Source organism: Pomacea canaliculata, linkage group LG11 (genome assembly GCF_003073045.1).
Source record: "Pomacea canaliculata isolate SZHN2017 linkage group LG11, ASM307304v1, whole genome shotgun sequence".
NCBI lineage: Eukaryota > Metazoa > Mollusca > Gastropoda > Architaenioglossa > Ampullariidae > Pomacea > Pomacea canaliculata.
In genome coordinates, this window is record NC_037600.1 from 1,366,448 (window position 1) to 1,382,839 (window position 16,392).

A 16,392-nucleotide genomic window follows, 5' to 3' on the forward strand; every position below is an offset into this window, starting at 1 on the left:
ACTCACTCACTCACTCACTCACTCACTCACTCACTCACTCACTCACTCACTCACTCACTCACTCACTCACTCACTCACTCACTCACTCACTCACTCACTCACTCACTCACTCACTCACTCACTCACTCACTCACTCACTCACTCACTCACTCACTCACTCACTCACTCACTCACTCACTCACTCACTCACTCACTCACTCACTCACTCACTCACTCACTCACTCACTCACTCACTCACTCACTCACTCACTCACTCACTCACTCACTCACTCACTCACTCACTCACTCACTCACTCACTCACTCACTCACTCACTCACTCACTCACTCACTCACTCACTCACTCACTCACTCACTCACTCACTCACTCACTCACTCACTCACTCACTCACTCACTCACTCACTCACTCACTCACTCACTCACTCACTCACTCACTCACTCACTCACTCACTCACTCACTCACTCACTCACTCACTCACTCACTCACTCACTCACTCACTCACTCACTCACTCACTCACTCACTCACTCACTCACTCACTCACTCACTCACTCACTCACTCACTCACTCACTCACTCACTCACTCACTCACTCACTCACTCACTCACTCACTCACTCACTCACTCACTCACTCACTCACTCACTCACTCACTCACTCACTTTTTTGATTTTGTCACTGTCAGATTTGAACACACCACCTTTCAGTCTTCAGACCTCGTCGGTAGCCACCAGGCTATACAGCCGTTAGCAAACAACGTGTCTAAAGTTCGTGAAGAAGTCAACTTCGCCGTTTACAACAATGAACAAATCCGCTGGACCGAGACGCACACGCCCCAGAGCCGGTGACGTCATCGAGAACGAGGCTGCTGTTAACGAAGATGACTAGTGCACGACGGACCACAAACACCCTGCTACTGTCCCCCTAGGTACCTCCAACTGCCAGGAACACACACGTCATACTCAATGGAGTGCACAAGATCGGAGTGACAGACGGCAACAACCTAGCCGATCGTCTCCCCTCCAGACATCATTGTACGCGTGGTCAGAGTTGCCTGCCCAGTCAATGGAGGACATCGAAAACGGACAACAGTACCTACAAAGAACACCAACAAGAAATAAGTGACAAGATGGCCGGTCCTCCACAGTTCATGACAATTGCTATCCCATAATGTCGAGGACTTTGTGTGGACGGCAAGACACAAGCAAGACAAGGGAGAGAATAAGTTTCACTGACCCAGTGACTACGCGACACGAAGTGTCCGTGCTAACGGTCACCAGGACACAGCACGGGACTCACCCGTGAAAATATTTCACATCTTCAACTGCGACATCGAAGGTTTGCTCGTGAAAACACACTATCCTGGCTTTGTACAAAGCATTAACGGGTTTGTTATTGTTTAACGAGACAAGCTCTGGACTTAAACCCACAGATGAAACGCAGGCTTCGGAGACAGACCAGGAGGAGATCGATCCTCGGCCCAGAACCGGATCCGCTGGGGTGGTATGGTTGCGGCACTAGGAGGACAAAGAAGACTAAAAAGATAAGTGGGTTTGTGTGTGTGTGTGTGCTGCTTCCACCATTTTGTAAGTCTATGATCATGTTGAAAGCACACTTACATCTGGACTTACAGGTCTACCACACAGACGTTAATATTCGAATACCACTTCTACCTACCGCAGCGTTCTCATGGCAACCTACTATTTCTACCTACGCATCTGGTTTTGTAACATCATTTCTCATCTCCATCTCTTCCCCAGAAGCACATTTTCCCGAGTTCCTCGACCATCTCACCGGAACATGGAGATGAAGCTGAGTTTGTAAGGTGGCCAGTGACAAATCACTGTCATGTGACCCCCAGCTTTCATGCTCGTTGACCAACGGTGACCTCGCCACCAGCTCTGTCCATTTTTCACGGTTCCTCAAAGCCCCATGGGGAGTTAATCACACCAGCGCTGTCCACACTTTCCATGTATCCTCCTCCATGTATCTTTCCTCTTCTTCGGTATTCTCTTCTCCACTTTCCTTATTGTTTGGGCATCGTGGTGTTGATTCCCTCTCCGATTTAAAACAAATGATATCACAGATGGTTCGCCTCTTCGAAAGTGAGACGTTTGCGATTTGTTTGTGGCTGTCGAACCTTTGCAGTCAGATGTTCCGAAATGTTTGTAAAGGAGACATGCAGGACATATAAGTCACAGGGCAGAGACATTCATTTCGTCCTTTTCAGTTCGGAAAAGAATTACCTGCAGCTGATATAAATTACATCAAGCCTTATGAAACTGATATAAAGCCTTGTGGTTACTACTTCATAGCAGCTCTCAGTTCCACGTTCGCTTGGCCCAGTGACAAGAAAAAGCTCTTCTAGGAGCCTAGAGCCAGTAAACCACTCACAGTTAGCCCACTCAATGTATCATCATCGTTATTTCCTAAGATAGCAGTTTCATAATCCACTTACCGGAAATTGGCCGGCTGGTCATGAAGCCTTTATTGAAGCGAGACATTCGATGAGATAAAATCTGAGAGGAAGGGGAACTGCCAGGGTCAAGACTGGAACTGTTTTCCCGTCAGACAATGTTTCAAAGTACAGCACCCTTTCCTTTCTTTAGCAACCAGTAGGTGAGACAAACACAAATGTTTAGCTTAGTCTCGGGATTTTTTCTAAACCGAGTATATTTGACGGCGCCATCGTTAGGACAACAAGGAAAGGACTTTCTTTGAAGTTATAAGTTGTCGGTAGCCGTGAGATCAGATCCCGTCCCCAACACACCTTTTTTTTTTTTTTTTTTTAACCTTCTTTTCCGTACTCCCACCCGGCTAGCCTCTTGGTGACAAATTATGGGTAATGATCAGTAATGACTCCCCTTGCACATCCTTTTCCAGAAATATCCAGACAAAATATCCCTGAATCGGGTTTTTGCATAGTCTGGTTCAGATACGCACGATTTCTCTCTCACACACACACAACGTATGACGTATTACACACACACGACACAAAGTCTTATGTATGACGTCATTTTCTGCTTCGAGTGACGTATAACAGATGACGCCCACAAGACGTCATTGTACACGAGACAACACGAGACCTACACAACTCAATGATGATGATGATGATGTCTATAATGCGCAGGTATCCATTCAGAAGAATGCTCATTGCGCAGCAAAAAACAAAAAAATAAAAAAATGAATAAAAAGATTAAGTGAACAAATGAAGACATAAAGTTCTGTCGGTGTGTATTTGTGTCACGTGATGTGTTCATCGTTACATAATGAAAGACTCAGTGTGAGTGACTTTCACAGAGGTGTGTGTGTGTGTGTCAGACTGTTGAGTAAGACAACCTTTGCAAAAATATAAAAACATAAATTATTATAAATAATTTGCATAAATATGAAATATAAATTTTGCAAAAATATAAATTGTTGTCTGCAGATATTAAACAGATTGAGTCAGACAGTTACAGTTCACCCTTGTTACGGAGGCTTGTCAGGAATTAGTCATTTGATATTCAGCGCACACTATAAGATTATGTTAAAACCATTAGCAACAAGTGCTTGTGGGGGCGGCACGTAAAACAATAATAAGTTTACCTCACACACATATTCCTATGTCACATGTACACAAAATTCTGACACCGGTCTCAGCCCGCCATCCAGACACACCTGCATGGGATGAGAATGTATGTAAGTAATTACCCTTCACATAAAATAAATAAATTTAAGTTTAATATAAAAATACACTTTTATGATGAAGCTGCTTAACATACACTAGGTGTCAACAAATAAATTAAAATCCGTGAAAATAAAAAGCAAAGCAAAATTTTTGCAGCCATTAGAAATTACAATAAACAACCAAACGAACAAATGCGACAGAGGGAGAACACGTCAACCTCTAGCGGCGACACACACCCGCAGTGGCTCCTGTGACCCTTCCTCTCACTTTCGCTCGACTGCTGCAGCTTCTCAACCTCCTCTGAAGACTTATAAACATTATACAAAGCATCTACAAACATCTAACATCTATGTCACGCATGCGCTCTCTCGCACGGAACATTCCAGGTAACAAGGTTTGTGTCAGTCACACTCGCTAGCGCACCTGGTAGTAAGGTCAAGACGGACCGGGTCACAAATAGCACGCAGAAGGTCACGTGGGGGTCAGGTACTAATTATAGTGCAGAAGGTCACGCGGGGTCAGGTACTAATTATAGCGCAGACCTCACCAGATGTTGACTACATTTACTTTCATGTGGTCCTCAAAACTCCAAACGATCATGTTGAGAGGTGTGTTAGGGGCGGGTTGACCCTAAAGGTTACTAGGAGTTTAACGCCGTGTCAGCAGTTGTCTACCTTACGGCGAGGGCCCTACAGCAATAATGCACTGCAAGAGAACACTGATAGCGGCAATGCACTGCAAGAAAACATTGATAACAACAAGTTCCAGTGTAACTCGGTCACCACTCATCTGCTAAGCAGCCCTACGCACTTGAGGAGAACACTGACAGTGGTATAAGAGAGCGGCTCCATCGTTGTGTTGCTGTTGCAGTTTCTTTGTGTGTTTGTGTGTTTGTGTGTGTGTACACCAGGCCACCAGCAGCTGCAGAGACAACCGAGCATCGCTCACTTGGTCGTGCTTCGCAGCACTGTGCAGGTACACACTTACCATACCGGCATTTCTGAAATTTTAATGTTCTATTTGATAATACTCCTGCCTTGATAGATGTCTTTGATTTGTGCTCCAATACATTAGAATATTTTAAATCATGTGCGTATGTGTATGTACGTGTGTGATGTGATTTGATTCTTTATTTCTTCAGCAAGGGTGTAAACATCCGTTACTATAATTACACATCTTAGAACATAATACAATCATAACAACAATTAAAAAGGACCTTTATGAGAGAGAGAGAGTGTGTGAAGGAATGAACGAGTTTGAGTGTGTGTGTGTGCGTGTATGACCAGCAATGATTGTAAGTACAGGTGTACTATAGTAAAGCAAGTCTCTCTGTCCTGTGGAGGCTCCTGCTCTAAAGGTTTGTGTCCTCCATTGTAAAACAGAATCTCCACCAAGCAGCTGTCTGTCAGAAATACATTTTGTTACTGGCCCTAAACATGGCGAGGAAAAGATGGTAGAACAGGTCAATGATATGAGGAGCTAAAGATTAGGAAAGGACCATGCTAGATTCCCTTTCTATATTTGCTATCCCAGATCCCGTGAACCACTCAAGTTCATTAGTATTGCATCCTATTGGGATCCTGACATTTAATTGTTTTATTTTATTTTATTTTTTGTTAATTTGCAGTCACAGGTCAGACCTTGACCACACCTGTACAATTATCAAGATGGCAGAAAGCACTATTCCCGAGTCGTCGAAATGCCCGTTGGTATTCCTAGGCCAGACGGGGTTAAAGGTCTCCAACATTTGTCTAGGAACCCTGACCTTTGGGAAATCAACAGTCGTAAGTATACCGACAGTAATTGTTGATTGGCCTGACTTATACGAGCTCTTCTGGCTGCTGGTAGCTAGCTTTGGTGTTCATTTGGAGCATTTACCTTTACTATATATAGTGTTCATTTAATTTACTGGGTTGGCTATGTCCAGTTAGTAAAAAGTACGTTTTTGGCATCATTGAATACTGTGTTCAGGCTCGATTGGTGTCCTAGGTCTGACATAACTCACTCCTTCACTATCAATGGCCAATCTGGCCTAGAGACCCAGATCCCTATGAACCTAGCAACCACAGAGACAGACGCAGCAGCACACCAACTCTCGAATGACCGCAGCCACAGAAAATATTTAAGTTAAATGTATTTTCATCGTTTGTAACAGCTATCAAGTTTAACAGACAACATCGACGAGGAGTCTGCTTACAAACTGATGGATCGGTTTGCCGAGTGGGGAGGTAACTATTTTGACTCGGCGGATGTCTACGGACCAAAGGTGTCTGAGAAGATTCTGGGCAACTGGCTACAAAAGTAAGAGGCAGTAAAAGAAATTAAGTAGACAAGCACAGGTGAGCTGGAGAGGATATGAGAGGATCACAACTTTCTCACATTATTCCGATGTATTAGTAGACATGTTTGATGTTGTTGTTTAATAAGACTTGGTATATTGTGCAAAACGGAAACATCAGCGCAGTGCTGAGTTTTCAGAAAATACTTGTGTAAATAAATAAAGCTCGTGACATGCGGAAAGTGTCAAATGAGCAGTCTGTGACATTAAGTCCTTACATACATTTGCAGACAAGAGAGAGACAGGTTCGTCATCGCCACCAAGGTTCGCATGGCCACAGACCCGTCCAACCCCAACGAGGTGGGACTCAGCCGCCGACACATCACACGTGCCGTGGAGGAGAGTCTGGGCCGTCTACAGACAGACTTCATCGACCTTTACCAGGTGTGGCATTGCATATCTTTCTCAGAGACAGATGGTTGATGTGGTTACAACAATGATGAGCATTGATTATATCGCTCCATACACAAATCTGTCTATAAACATCAACAGATGCCTTACCAGCAGCAAGGAGTGAACATTTACATCTTTCCACGTAAATTCTCGCAGATTCACATCTGGGATGCTGCTGTCCCTCTGGAGGAGACCTTACGGACTCTGAACGACCTGGTGAGGTGTGGCAAGGTGCGCTACCTGGGGGCCAGCAACCTGTCGGGGTGGCAGCTACAGAAGTGGATCCAGGTGCAAGAAAAGTTGGGACTGGAACCTGTTGTGTCCCTCCAGGTAAGTCTCAATTGCAATACTTTCACCATCTTTTTTAGCTACTCGGATGTTCAAGAAATATTTTCGTGCGCTCGACGATATCAGCTATCAATTGCCTTTTAATTATTTTACCTACCTGACGGTTCAGTGATAATTAATGTCATTACCTCAGTGATAAGCAGATGGTCTAGTAAGAAACAGTGTTTACATACAGAAAGATGACAATTTTCAAAACGTAAAAAGTAAGAGAAACACGATCTGTTTTAGAAAGGACTAAAAACTCAAACGCAATTCGTCAAATGAAGATTTTGTGTAAACCTGATTCAGGCTGAGGACTTCATTTCACTGACATGTAAAAAGACTTTTGCTGATGTGCTGCAATGTGGGTGATGTTGTTTGCAGCAATTTTACAACCTACATCAGCGGACATCCGAATGGGAGGCGTTTGAGGTGTGTAAAGGTAACGGCCTGGCGGTGTTGCCATGGAGCCCATTGAACGGGTAAGTTCATGTCTTCAGGCCACCTCCAACTCTTTGAGTATTAGTGGTCAATAGCATGTGAACGATTTGACCCCTAGGCTCTTGGTAAGCTCTCGCACAAAAAAATCTTTTAACTTTAGTCAGTGATTGAGGCAAGTCAAATGAACGAAGAGATCTTGAGGGTGGAGAAAAAAAAACCAAGGAAGAGTTGCGGCCTATTCACACACGTTCATCTTCCGACAGTCCAAAACAAACGGCTAGCTCTGTTGCAGGGGTTTGTTGACGGGAGGAATTACCCGAGATAAGCCACCCGAGACAGGACGCCTGGGGCAGGAGGCAAAGCAGGACAACAACCAGGCAGTGTGGCTCAACTGGAATAAACATCGAAAAGATGATCGCATCTGGAATGTTCTAGATGTCACCAAGCGCATCGCTACGGAGCGTGGTGAGAATTCTTGTCTACAGTTCCTGCTGAGCTTCTCGTGTCTAGCGCTTCTTGCGGTCTACTTGTTAGCACCTACTTTACAGCCACAGTTGCCCTCAACACACGACGAGAATATTTCATTGTGCGAATTCTTGTCTTGACTCACCCAGTCGACATCTTGAAAATGCACTTTTTTTAAAACCTAGTTCTAAACAACGAATCGACCTTTCAGGAGAACTTAACCGAACTGTCTTCAAATGAACTAATGTTGCTGTCTGACAGGTAAAAGTCAGGCCCAGGTGGCGCTCCGTTGGCTGCTGCAAAAGGACATCGTTGCCTCTGTCGTCGTTGGAGCACTCAACCAACAACAGCTGGACGACAACATGGGCGCCGCCACCGGCTGGACACTGACCCCGGAAGAGGTAAGTGAACACGTGACCGACTTGTCACTAGTGATGTGTGTTGCTGTCACTCACTCATGCCGTAGGTTATAAAGGGCAAAGACTGGTCCCTAGGGGCACACAGTCACCTGTCGGTGTTGTCTGAGATGTACGCCTACGACTCATGCAATACTCTAAAAGTTCAATGTGTGTTGTAGACAATACTTTGCGTTGACTGTACGATGTAGGGGCCGTCAGCTTCCTTTCAGAAGTAGTCTACAGTGCTCTTGCCTCTTCATCTGCCCTTCTTGTCAGTGCGTATGTGTCTGTGTTTCAGATGGCAGAGCTGGACAAGGTGTCGCAGCCCGAGAAGCCCTACCCTTACAGCATGGCCGACATGTTCATGGGGGATCGGGTCAACCGCTACAACCCTCCGTGTACCGTTTAAATGTGTTCAGAGTATTCTATTACCAGCTATTAAGAATTTTTATCACCACTGTTATTTGTTTATTAGATTAGTACAAAAATGTCGCATCAGGAACTTCAGAATTCTCTTGTTCCCACCACTGACCATTTGCTCCAGGACGGAGGATCCACCAGAGCAAGTGTACTATGCTCGATGCGGACAAGACTGTGACTTGTAACAAACAATGACTATATAGCCTGCTTTCGATCAACTATTTAATATTTTAGGAAAAGAACATGACATATACACTCTGTCTCAGTAGTTCATCGACAGTGCCAGGTTGAATTTGTGTGAGATGTGAGCACAGGCTATAGTCAATGTGTGTTCATGTATAACCCTTGTTGTCTGTGTCTGTCATGAATATTTGGGGACACGGAGACAAAGTTGTGTCATTCTGTCAGTTAAATGGTTGATAATGACACGCCAACATAAATTTGTCTCAAAGCTGTCTGTAACTGAATAAAAAAAAAAAAAAAAAAGGAGATGTTTGAGACTTTGTTGGTATTTGGATGGATACTGCAGTAGTCGGAGTGAAGAGAGGGAAAAAGACTTGCACCCGACTGCCAAACAACTCATTTAGAGAACTTTCTAACTACTTCAACTTCTTTTCACACACATTTATGCATTTCTGTAAGAACAAGCTGTCATTGCATTCACTGTGCTAGTGACTCACTACAGACACTTTGCCAGTCAGGCTACTGTAAAGTGACCTAGCTAGTTACAACAGTTTATCTGTTTATTTACTCTACCTTCCTAGTCATTATGTTTAACAAGCTAGTCACTATGTCTGCATTATTAGTCACTACACCAACCCTACTGGTTATAATAACTAAACGAGGGATGTAAGCTGTGTAAGAACTAAGGAGTGACTGTGACAGTATCTTTGTTTCCTAAGTTTCTCCTAATGCACTTGTTCCTTTTATTTGTCTTGGGGTTTTGTTTTCGTCTTATCCCCTTATGTCACTGTAATAAACACTTCATACACTGTAATATCTAAACAAGAAGGAATAGACCAAATAGTCAGCTGTGCTATAGCTGTCGTATTCGCTGCTCTGTTCAAAAAGGAAGAGAGGAGTAGGCTCGCTAATAAAGGGAAAGAAGCGGACGACGTGGTATAATTAACGAGTTCTTTCCCTTGCATCGCAATTCGCCCTTTGTTTGGTTCCAGCTTACAACCTCTGTGCTATCGTGTATAAAACATATTTCTGAATACATTTTTAATTTTTTACTTTACCTTCAGTACATAATGAGTCTCAATGCAATGTTAGTTTAATCTTTATGATCAGGTCATTATTTGTAATCATAACCTTACACACAACGACGTGAGAAGGGTTACAGGGCGACTTCACCTTGACACACACACAGACACAAATAGTCTTATCTTGACCTGTGTGTGTAAACTCCAAATATCTACAGCATGACGAGGAAGAGAAAACGGTGTCAAGCCAGACTTCCATGGACTCAGTGTCTGTGGGTTCAGTCCACAACATTCCTGTCGTGTCGAGACCAAAACGTTTAACGGACAAGTTGACCCTCAGGCGATGCACTGCAAGAGAACATTGATAACGTAAGCACTGTCCCGAGCAACTCGGTCACAGGTAATCGCTGTCACGTGACTGCTGTTCTCGTCCTGGTGTAGTAAGTGAGGAAGCAGGCGGGTGCTACACAGTGTGCACCACAAGAGAACACCGACAGCCATATAAAAGTAAGGTTTCAGCACCTGGTCGTCTGCTGCTGTCAGTCTGTCAGTCTGTGTGTGTGGCAGGACGTAGGAGCGGAGGAGACGACTACACATCTCACTAACTTCATCCTGCATCGCTACACAGGTACGAGCCTAGTGATGCGAGAATTTCTGGTGTTTGCGATTGTGTTTTATGTAATTATTCTGCTTGGTTTGTGTGTGTCAGCTCATTAAGTGCAAACGCAGATGTGTGTGTGAGAGTGTTGTGTGTCTGTGTGTTTCACAGTGAGAGAGACTAGGTGATTTGAGCTTGTGACTGTGTGTATGTCTGTCAATGTTGTGTGGGAGAGAAAAAGTGAGAAAGAGTGTGTGTGTGCAAACAAGCGCGAGGCTGTGTGTCTGTGTGTGTTGTTTCTCTCTTTCTCTATGTGTGTGTGTGCACTCGAGAATGTGTCTATCAATACTCATCTTCATTTTTTTGTATGTTCAGTCACAGGTCTAATAACACACCTGTACAATTAAGATGACGGAAAGCACAATTCCTGAGTCGTCAAAATGTCCGTTGGTATTCCTTGGCAAGACGGGGTTAAAGGTCTCCAACATGTGTCTGGGCACCCTGACCTTTGGGAAGTCATCATCTGTGAGTATCGACAGTCATTGTTGATTAGCCTGACACACGAGCTCTTCTGGCTTTAGTGTTGGTTTAGTTTATTGTGTCAATGTACTGTGTCCATTTGCTGAAGTCATATTTCTGGCATAAAATATTATATTAAAGACTTAGCTTCTGTAATGTGTTAGTCCAGTATACTCATCAAGGCTCGTTTCCTGTAATGTGTGTAACATCACCTCCTAGTCTATCGTGATTAGGCCTGCACATCCACATTCAAATAAACCCAGCAAATGCAGCGATGTGCAGACGAAAGCAGTTTTGCAGAAACATCAACATAAGAAAATCTTCAATAACAGTAACAACTGGGATTATTTGTCACTGTCTTTATATATCACATTGATTCTTATATTCTGCTTGTGTTTGTCTTCATTGTTATCTAAAGATTCTAATACACAGCTGTATTTCATAGAAAGTCCTAGAATACCGTTTGTTGTGGAGTTAGTAAAAAGGTAATATGGCGACATATTTCTTGTACAGTTACTTTAATTTTTACCTGTTTGCTTTATTCTTGGCGACAAACAACAATGACTATATTTTCCACTTTGTGGCAGCTACAAGTTTTAGCTGACAACATAGAAGAGGAGGCTGCACACAAACTGATGGATCGCTTTGTGCAGTGGGGAGGTAACTTCTTTGACTCGGCCGATGTCTACGGCCCAAAGGTGTCGGAGAGGATTCTGGGTACCTGGTTAAAAAAGTAAGCAGTAGCTAAATAAATTGAGTAGACATGCTCGCTATAGTTGTCTGACTGGCTCGGCACACAGGACACTTATCGCACAGGTGAGAATGCAGTAGACTGATGTCAAAGGTGAGAATGCAGTAGACTGGTGTCAAAGGTGAGAATGCAGTAGACTGGTGTCAAAGGTGAGAATGCAGTCAAAGATAACATTACAGTTCAGGGCTAAATTACCTGTTGAAGGATTGTCTACACTTTATTGTCCACTCTGTTCGGGATGAAACTGAAGCTATTTCATTAATGATTTCAATACTCACACCTGTTTACATGTTCTTGTTATATATAAGCTTCGGATATTTTTGGCTCGAAATCATATGGTTTATTGCTGCTGAAGATTTTATTTATTTATACAAGAATGTAGCTAAAATGAAAACATTGTATACTTTAGTCGGAATTTCTCGTCCATAAACTAGTGTACCTGTCATTATCATTTATCTATTTTATTGATTTTATTCAATATTTTTTATACTTTTATATTTCTGATAGATATTTGTTTAAATATTTTTACATTTTTCTGCTCTAATTTTGCTGCGTTAGTTACTCGTGTAATTGTGACAATTAAACATTGCTTCTTTATCCATCATATACAAATAACAAATATACAAAAATTGTAGGGCCAACTTTGTTTTATTGTGTTCAAGAAATAAAATCTCGAGCTGATAGGTAAAATAAAAATATATTACTACGTGTAAAAGAATTAAGCTTATGATAGGTGGTGACAGTAAGTCCTTACATAACTTTGCAGACAAGAGCGAGACAGGTTCGTCATCGCCACCAAGGTTCGGATGCCCACAGACCCCTCCAACCCCAACGAGGTGGGACTCAGCCGCCGACACATCACACGTGCCGTGGAGGAGAGTCTGGGCCGTCTACAGACAGACTTCATCGACCTTTACCAGGTGTGTTGTTACTGTCATTCTGTCCCAGAGATACAGGTAACTTTTGTTTACAACAATGATGGTCTTGCATGACACATTGTTGCCCACGTTCCGTACACAAATCTGCCCACAAATACGAGAAGGTGAATAAAAATTCTCATGTAAATATTTCTTTATGTAAATTATTGCAGGTCCACCTCTGGGATGCTGCTGTCCCTCTGGAGGAGACCTTACGGACCCTGAACGACCTGGTGAGGTGTGGCAAGGTGCGCTACCTGGGGGCCAGCAACCTGTCGGGGTGGCAGATGCAGAAGTGGATCATGGTGCAAGAAAAGTTGGGACTGGAACCTGTCGTGTCCCTCCAGGTAGGGCTTAGTTGCAATATTTTCCACTTCTCATTGCTTTTAGTTACTCGGATGCTCAAGAAAGTTTTTCGTATGATGGGCAATGTCACCTAGCAGGCTATCTGGCTTTTAACATTTTAGTTACAATGCAATGCAATACAACTTTATAGTTACTCTATACTGCAATAATGAGCATATGGCAGCTAGAAACACACAAGAAGTTACACATTCGTCACAAAATACAAAAAAAGAAGCGAAATTCACAGTACTTGACAAAGGAGAGGAAGATGCAAATTTGTTACAAGTGATCTTGACTCAGGTTGAGATATTTATTTCGCACTGCCATGAGAAGATGCTGATACTGATGCTGACTCTTTGTGATTTGCAGCAAAATTACAATCTGAAAGAGCGGGCGTCCGAGTGGGAGGCATTTCAAGTTTGCAAAGGGAACGGCCTGGCGGTGTTGCCATGGAGTCCACTGAGCGGGTAAATGACTGTCTCCAGACTCTGTGCTCTTGTCACTACCCGCCAGTGAACGACTATACCACGAGTACATCGGAAAATGAAAACAATATAAATTGATTTTTAAATTACATATATTTAAAAAGAATCAGTAACAGCTTTATCCTTTCCCCAAATGCTCTTCACAGGATTTGACAGTTTTCGCCAAGAGGAAAATCTAGGACCTTGAGCAGCTTCAAGTCACGAAAGAATATTTGTAAGTCAGTCATCTGTCATAGCAGGTCACATGACTGTAGAGATCTGAAGAAGCAACATAGAAGATTTGCTTCCCTTTGGTGCCCTCCCCTCTTTGGAAAGTTAGAAACCGATTGTACTGTTGCAGAGGAGTGTTGGCGGGAGAAGTAACACGAGATAAGCCGCCGGAGACAGGACGCCTGGGGGAGGCAGTGAGGCAAGGAAGTAACCTGGGAGGGTCACCAAACTGGAATAAGCTTCGACAGGATGACCGCATCTGGAATGTTTTGGATGCCATCAAACGCATCGCCACCAAGCGTGGTGAGGATTCTTACATATAGTTCCTGTTATAAATAATTTATAAAATAGCCACATAAATGATAGAGTTTTTGTAAAGTTTGTTGAGACCTCGTCTATAGCTCTTCGCACGGACTTCTCTATTGCAATTTTCCTCAAAGAGACGGCCATCCTTCGTAGAATCTTGACTCAGTTGGCCATACTGAAAATCTGGAGATTTTTGTTTTATATTGTCTTTTTTTATTTAATTGTTAAGAGCCAGTCACCTATTCAGGTGAACTTTAGGTGGAAAAACTTTCTTCAAGTCAAGTTATATGGCTGTCTCACAGGTAAAACCATGGCACAGGTGACACTCCGCTGGCTGCTACAAAAGGACATCGTTGCCTCCGTCATTATTGGAGCCCTCAACCAACAGCAGCTGGACGAGAACATGGGAGCTGCCACCGGCTGGACACTGACCTCGGAAGAGGTAACACGTGACAGATATTTGACCTGTAATATTTGTTACTCCATTTACTGATGTCACAGGTGATAAAAGACACTGACTGTCGGTCCTGAACACATAAGTTCAAATCTCACCATTGTTAAGACAGTTTTCTGCAGAGGACACAAGTGCTATGCTTACAAAGTAAAAATGTTTTGCTTTCTCTCGGAAATAGTCTACAGTTCTCTATTCCTTATCTATTTCTCTCGTGTGTGTTCATGTTTCAGATGGCAGAGCTGGACAAGGTGTCGCAGCCCGACAAGCCCTACCCCTACAGCATGGCCGACATGTTCATGGGGGATCGGGTCAACCCCTTCAACCCTCCGTGTAGCTTCTAACTGTAAACATATCACAATCCTACTGATATTCTGGATTGCTACTAGACTTTATTCGCTGTCGGACTACAACAAAAATATTTCACATGGAAGTCTGTTTTTACTTACGATGGATGCAATGATTTGTTACATAGCCTTTCACGACATAGACCTTAGTGATGGGATTTCTTGATTGAACATTTTTCTTCCATAGTTCACTGTAGTTAAAACATTTAGTGATCTAGACATCAAAGAAGACATTTGTCCCAATGAAATAGCAACTTATGTCTGTTTCTCTCCCATTTGTTAACAGCGGGATGTCCAGATTTGTTTGAGATGTGAGCACACCTCATATTTTCAAGAAATGTGTCTCGATGCTGCATGTAGGTCCTCTCTGATGTGTTTGTGGTGAGTCGCATGGAGGTACCCGGGGTGGTGTCGCTTTGTCAGTTTGTCTGGTGTCTGTCAACAATGAATAAAATAGAGAAAAAATATGATTGACAGTTTATTTATATTTCTCAGTATGTGGTGTGGTGAGTGAGTGAGAGGAAGAGAGAAGTGTACACCCGACTGCCAGACATCTCACGGCAATAACACTTTCTCACACATCTGTCTCAGCTACCGTAGTCATGGTGACAGCGGTAGGTCAGGAAGCAGTCATCTAATATCACTCATGCATCGAAAGAGAAAACTAATAAGGTTACGAGCCTGGAGGTGTGGGCGGGTGGCCAAGGCTGCTACGGAGCGTAGCATGGAAAACAAATTAACAGAAAAATATTGAAAACTAACCTTTCTGTTGCTTATCTCCTTCGATAAAATAACTCTCCTGCAAGTAGTCAAGAGTTACTTTCCTTTTATCAACCATTGTTGTCCAACATTGTGTCACATTGACTTCAAGATAAGAGAACTCCAAATGTCTGGCAATTAACTGGGTCACGCTGACCTCAGGTACGGGATAGTAAGATGCCGGAGAATGAAAGAACAAGAGATGGAGGGACAGAAAAAGATTATCACTCTTGTTACTATCGTCGGCTCCGGACGATCTTATTCTGACGATGGATTCAAAGGGGCGATAAAGACATGTTTGATGTGAAATAGTCGAGAAATAATGCGGGTGGAGGTCAATAAAAGAATATAAACAACACAAAAAAGCATAACACGGTCACAGTCGGACACAATATGATTGTTGTTGTAAACACTGATGTCAGGAACTAGTCAACAGCTACACAGCTCACAAAAGCAGAGGAGCATTGATAATACATCATTAAAGGTATAAAATAATCTGTACACCGTTCTGTCTGCTGCCATAGTGAGCTTTGCAGTGTTGTCCATAGGAATGGGAATCCCATGGGAATCCCATGGGAAACGTCCCATGGGATGTGATGGGACGGGACAGCACACATTTGTATTTCCCATGGTAGTCGATACTTGATATTGCAAAATAAATTTACTGTTATTTCATTCGTCAAGGATTTAAATCTTTCCTCTGAATCATCTATTGTATGTGAAGTAGCAGGAATTATAGAACAAAAGCCGAAAAGTGGTTTTCAGTGTTGTCCATAGGATTGTTAATACCATGGGAATCCCATGGGAAACGTCCCGTGGGATGGGACGGGATGGGACAGGCATAAATTGCCATGGGACGGGATGGGACGGGATAGAAAAATATGTCCCATGGACAACCCTGGAGCTTTGAGGTCTGTGTGTGTGTGCGCGCGCGCATGCGTGTGTGTGTGTTTGAAAGACTTGCTTCTGTACGAGAGGATGTTTTTGGCTCGCATAATTACGAAAAGGCGGATTGTGGTGACATCACACATCAGGACCAGGTATGATGGGA

At 43.2% G+C, this 16,392-nt stretch overlaps 2 protein-coding genes across 2 annotated transcripts; both read left to right on the forward strand.

Annotated features, from left to right (window-relative positions):
• Nucleotides 1-4,184: 4,184 nt before the first annotated feature.
• Nucleotides 4,185-8,934, forward strand: LOC112574871 (uncharacterized oxidoreductase YajO-like). The gene is made up of 9 exons (XM_025256193.1): nt 4,185-4,641; nt 5,294-5,450; nt 5,822-5,967; nt 6,235-6,388; nt 6,554-6,727; nt 7,109-7,206; nt 7,458-7,630; nt 7,892-8,031; nt 8,327-8,934. Exons 2-9 carry the CDS (start codon nt 5,334-5,336, stop codon nt 8,435-8,437), a joined length of 1,113 nt encoding a protein of 370 aa, XP_025111978.1. The 5' UTR covers nt 4,185-4,641; nt 5,294-5,333; the 3' UTR covers nt 8,438-8,934.
• Nucleotides 8,935-10,051: 1,117 nt separating this feature from the next.
• LOC112574872 (uncharacterized oxidoreductase YajO-like) lies at nt 10,052-15,052 on the forward strand. Its single transcript, XM_025256194.1, has 9 exons — nt 10,052-10,281; nt 10,627-10,776; nt 11,358-11,503; nt 12,288-12,441; nt 12,612-12,785; nt 13,153-13,250; nt 13,609-13,781; nt 14,087-14,226; nt 14,469-15,052. Exons 2-9 carry the CDS (start codon nt 10,660-10,662, stop codon nt 14,577-14,579), a joined length of 1,113 nt encoding a protein of 370 aa, XP_025111979.1. The 5' UTR covers nt 10,052-10,281; nt 10,627-10,659; the 3' UTR covers nt 14,580-15,052.
• Nucleotides 15,053-16,392: the final 1,340 nt, after the last annotated feature.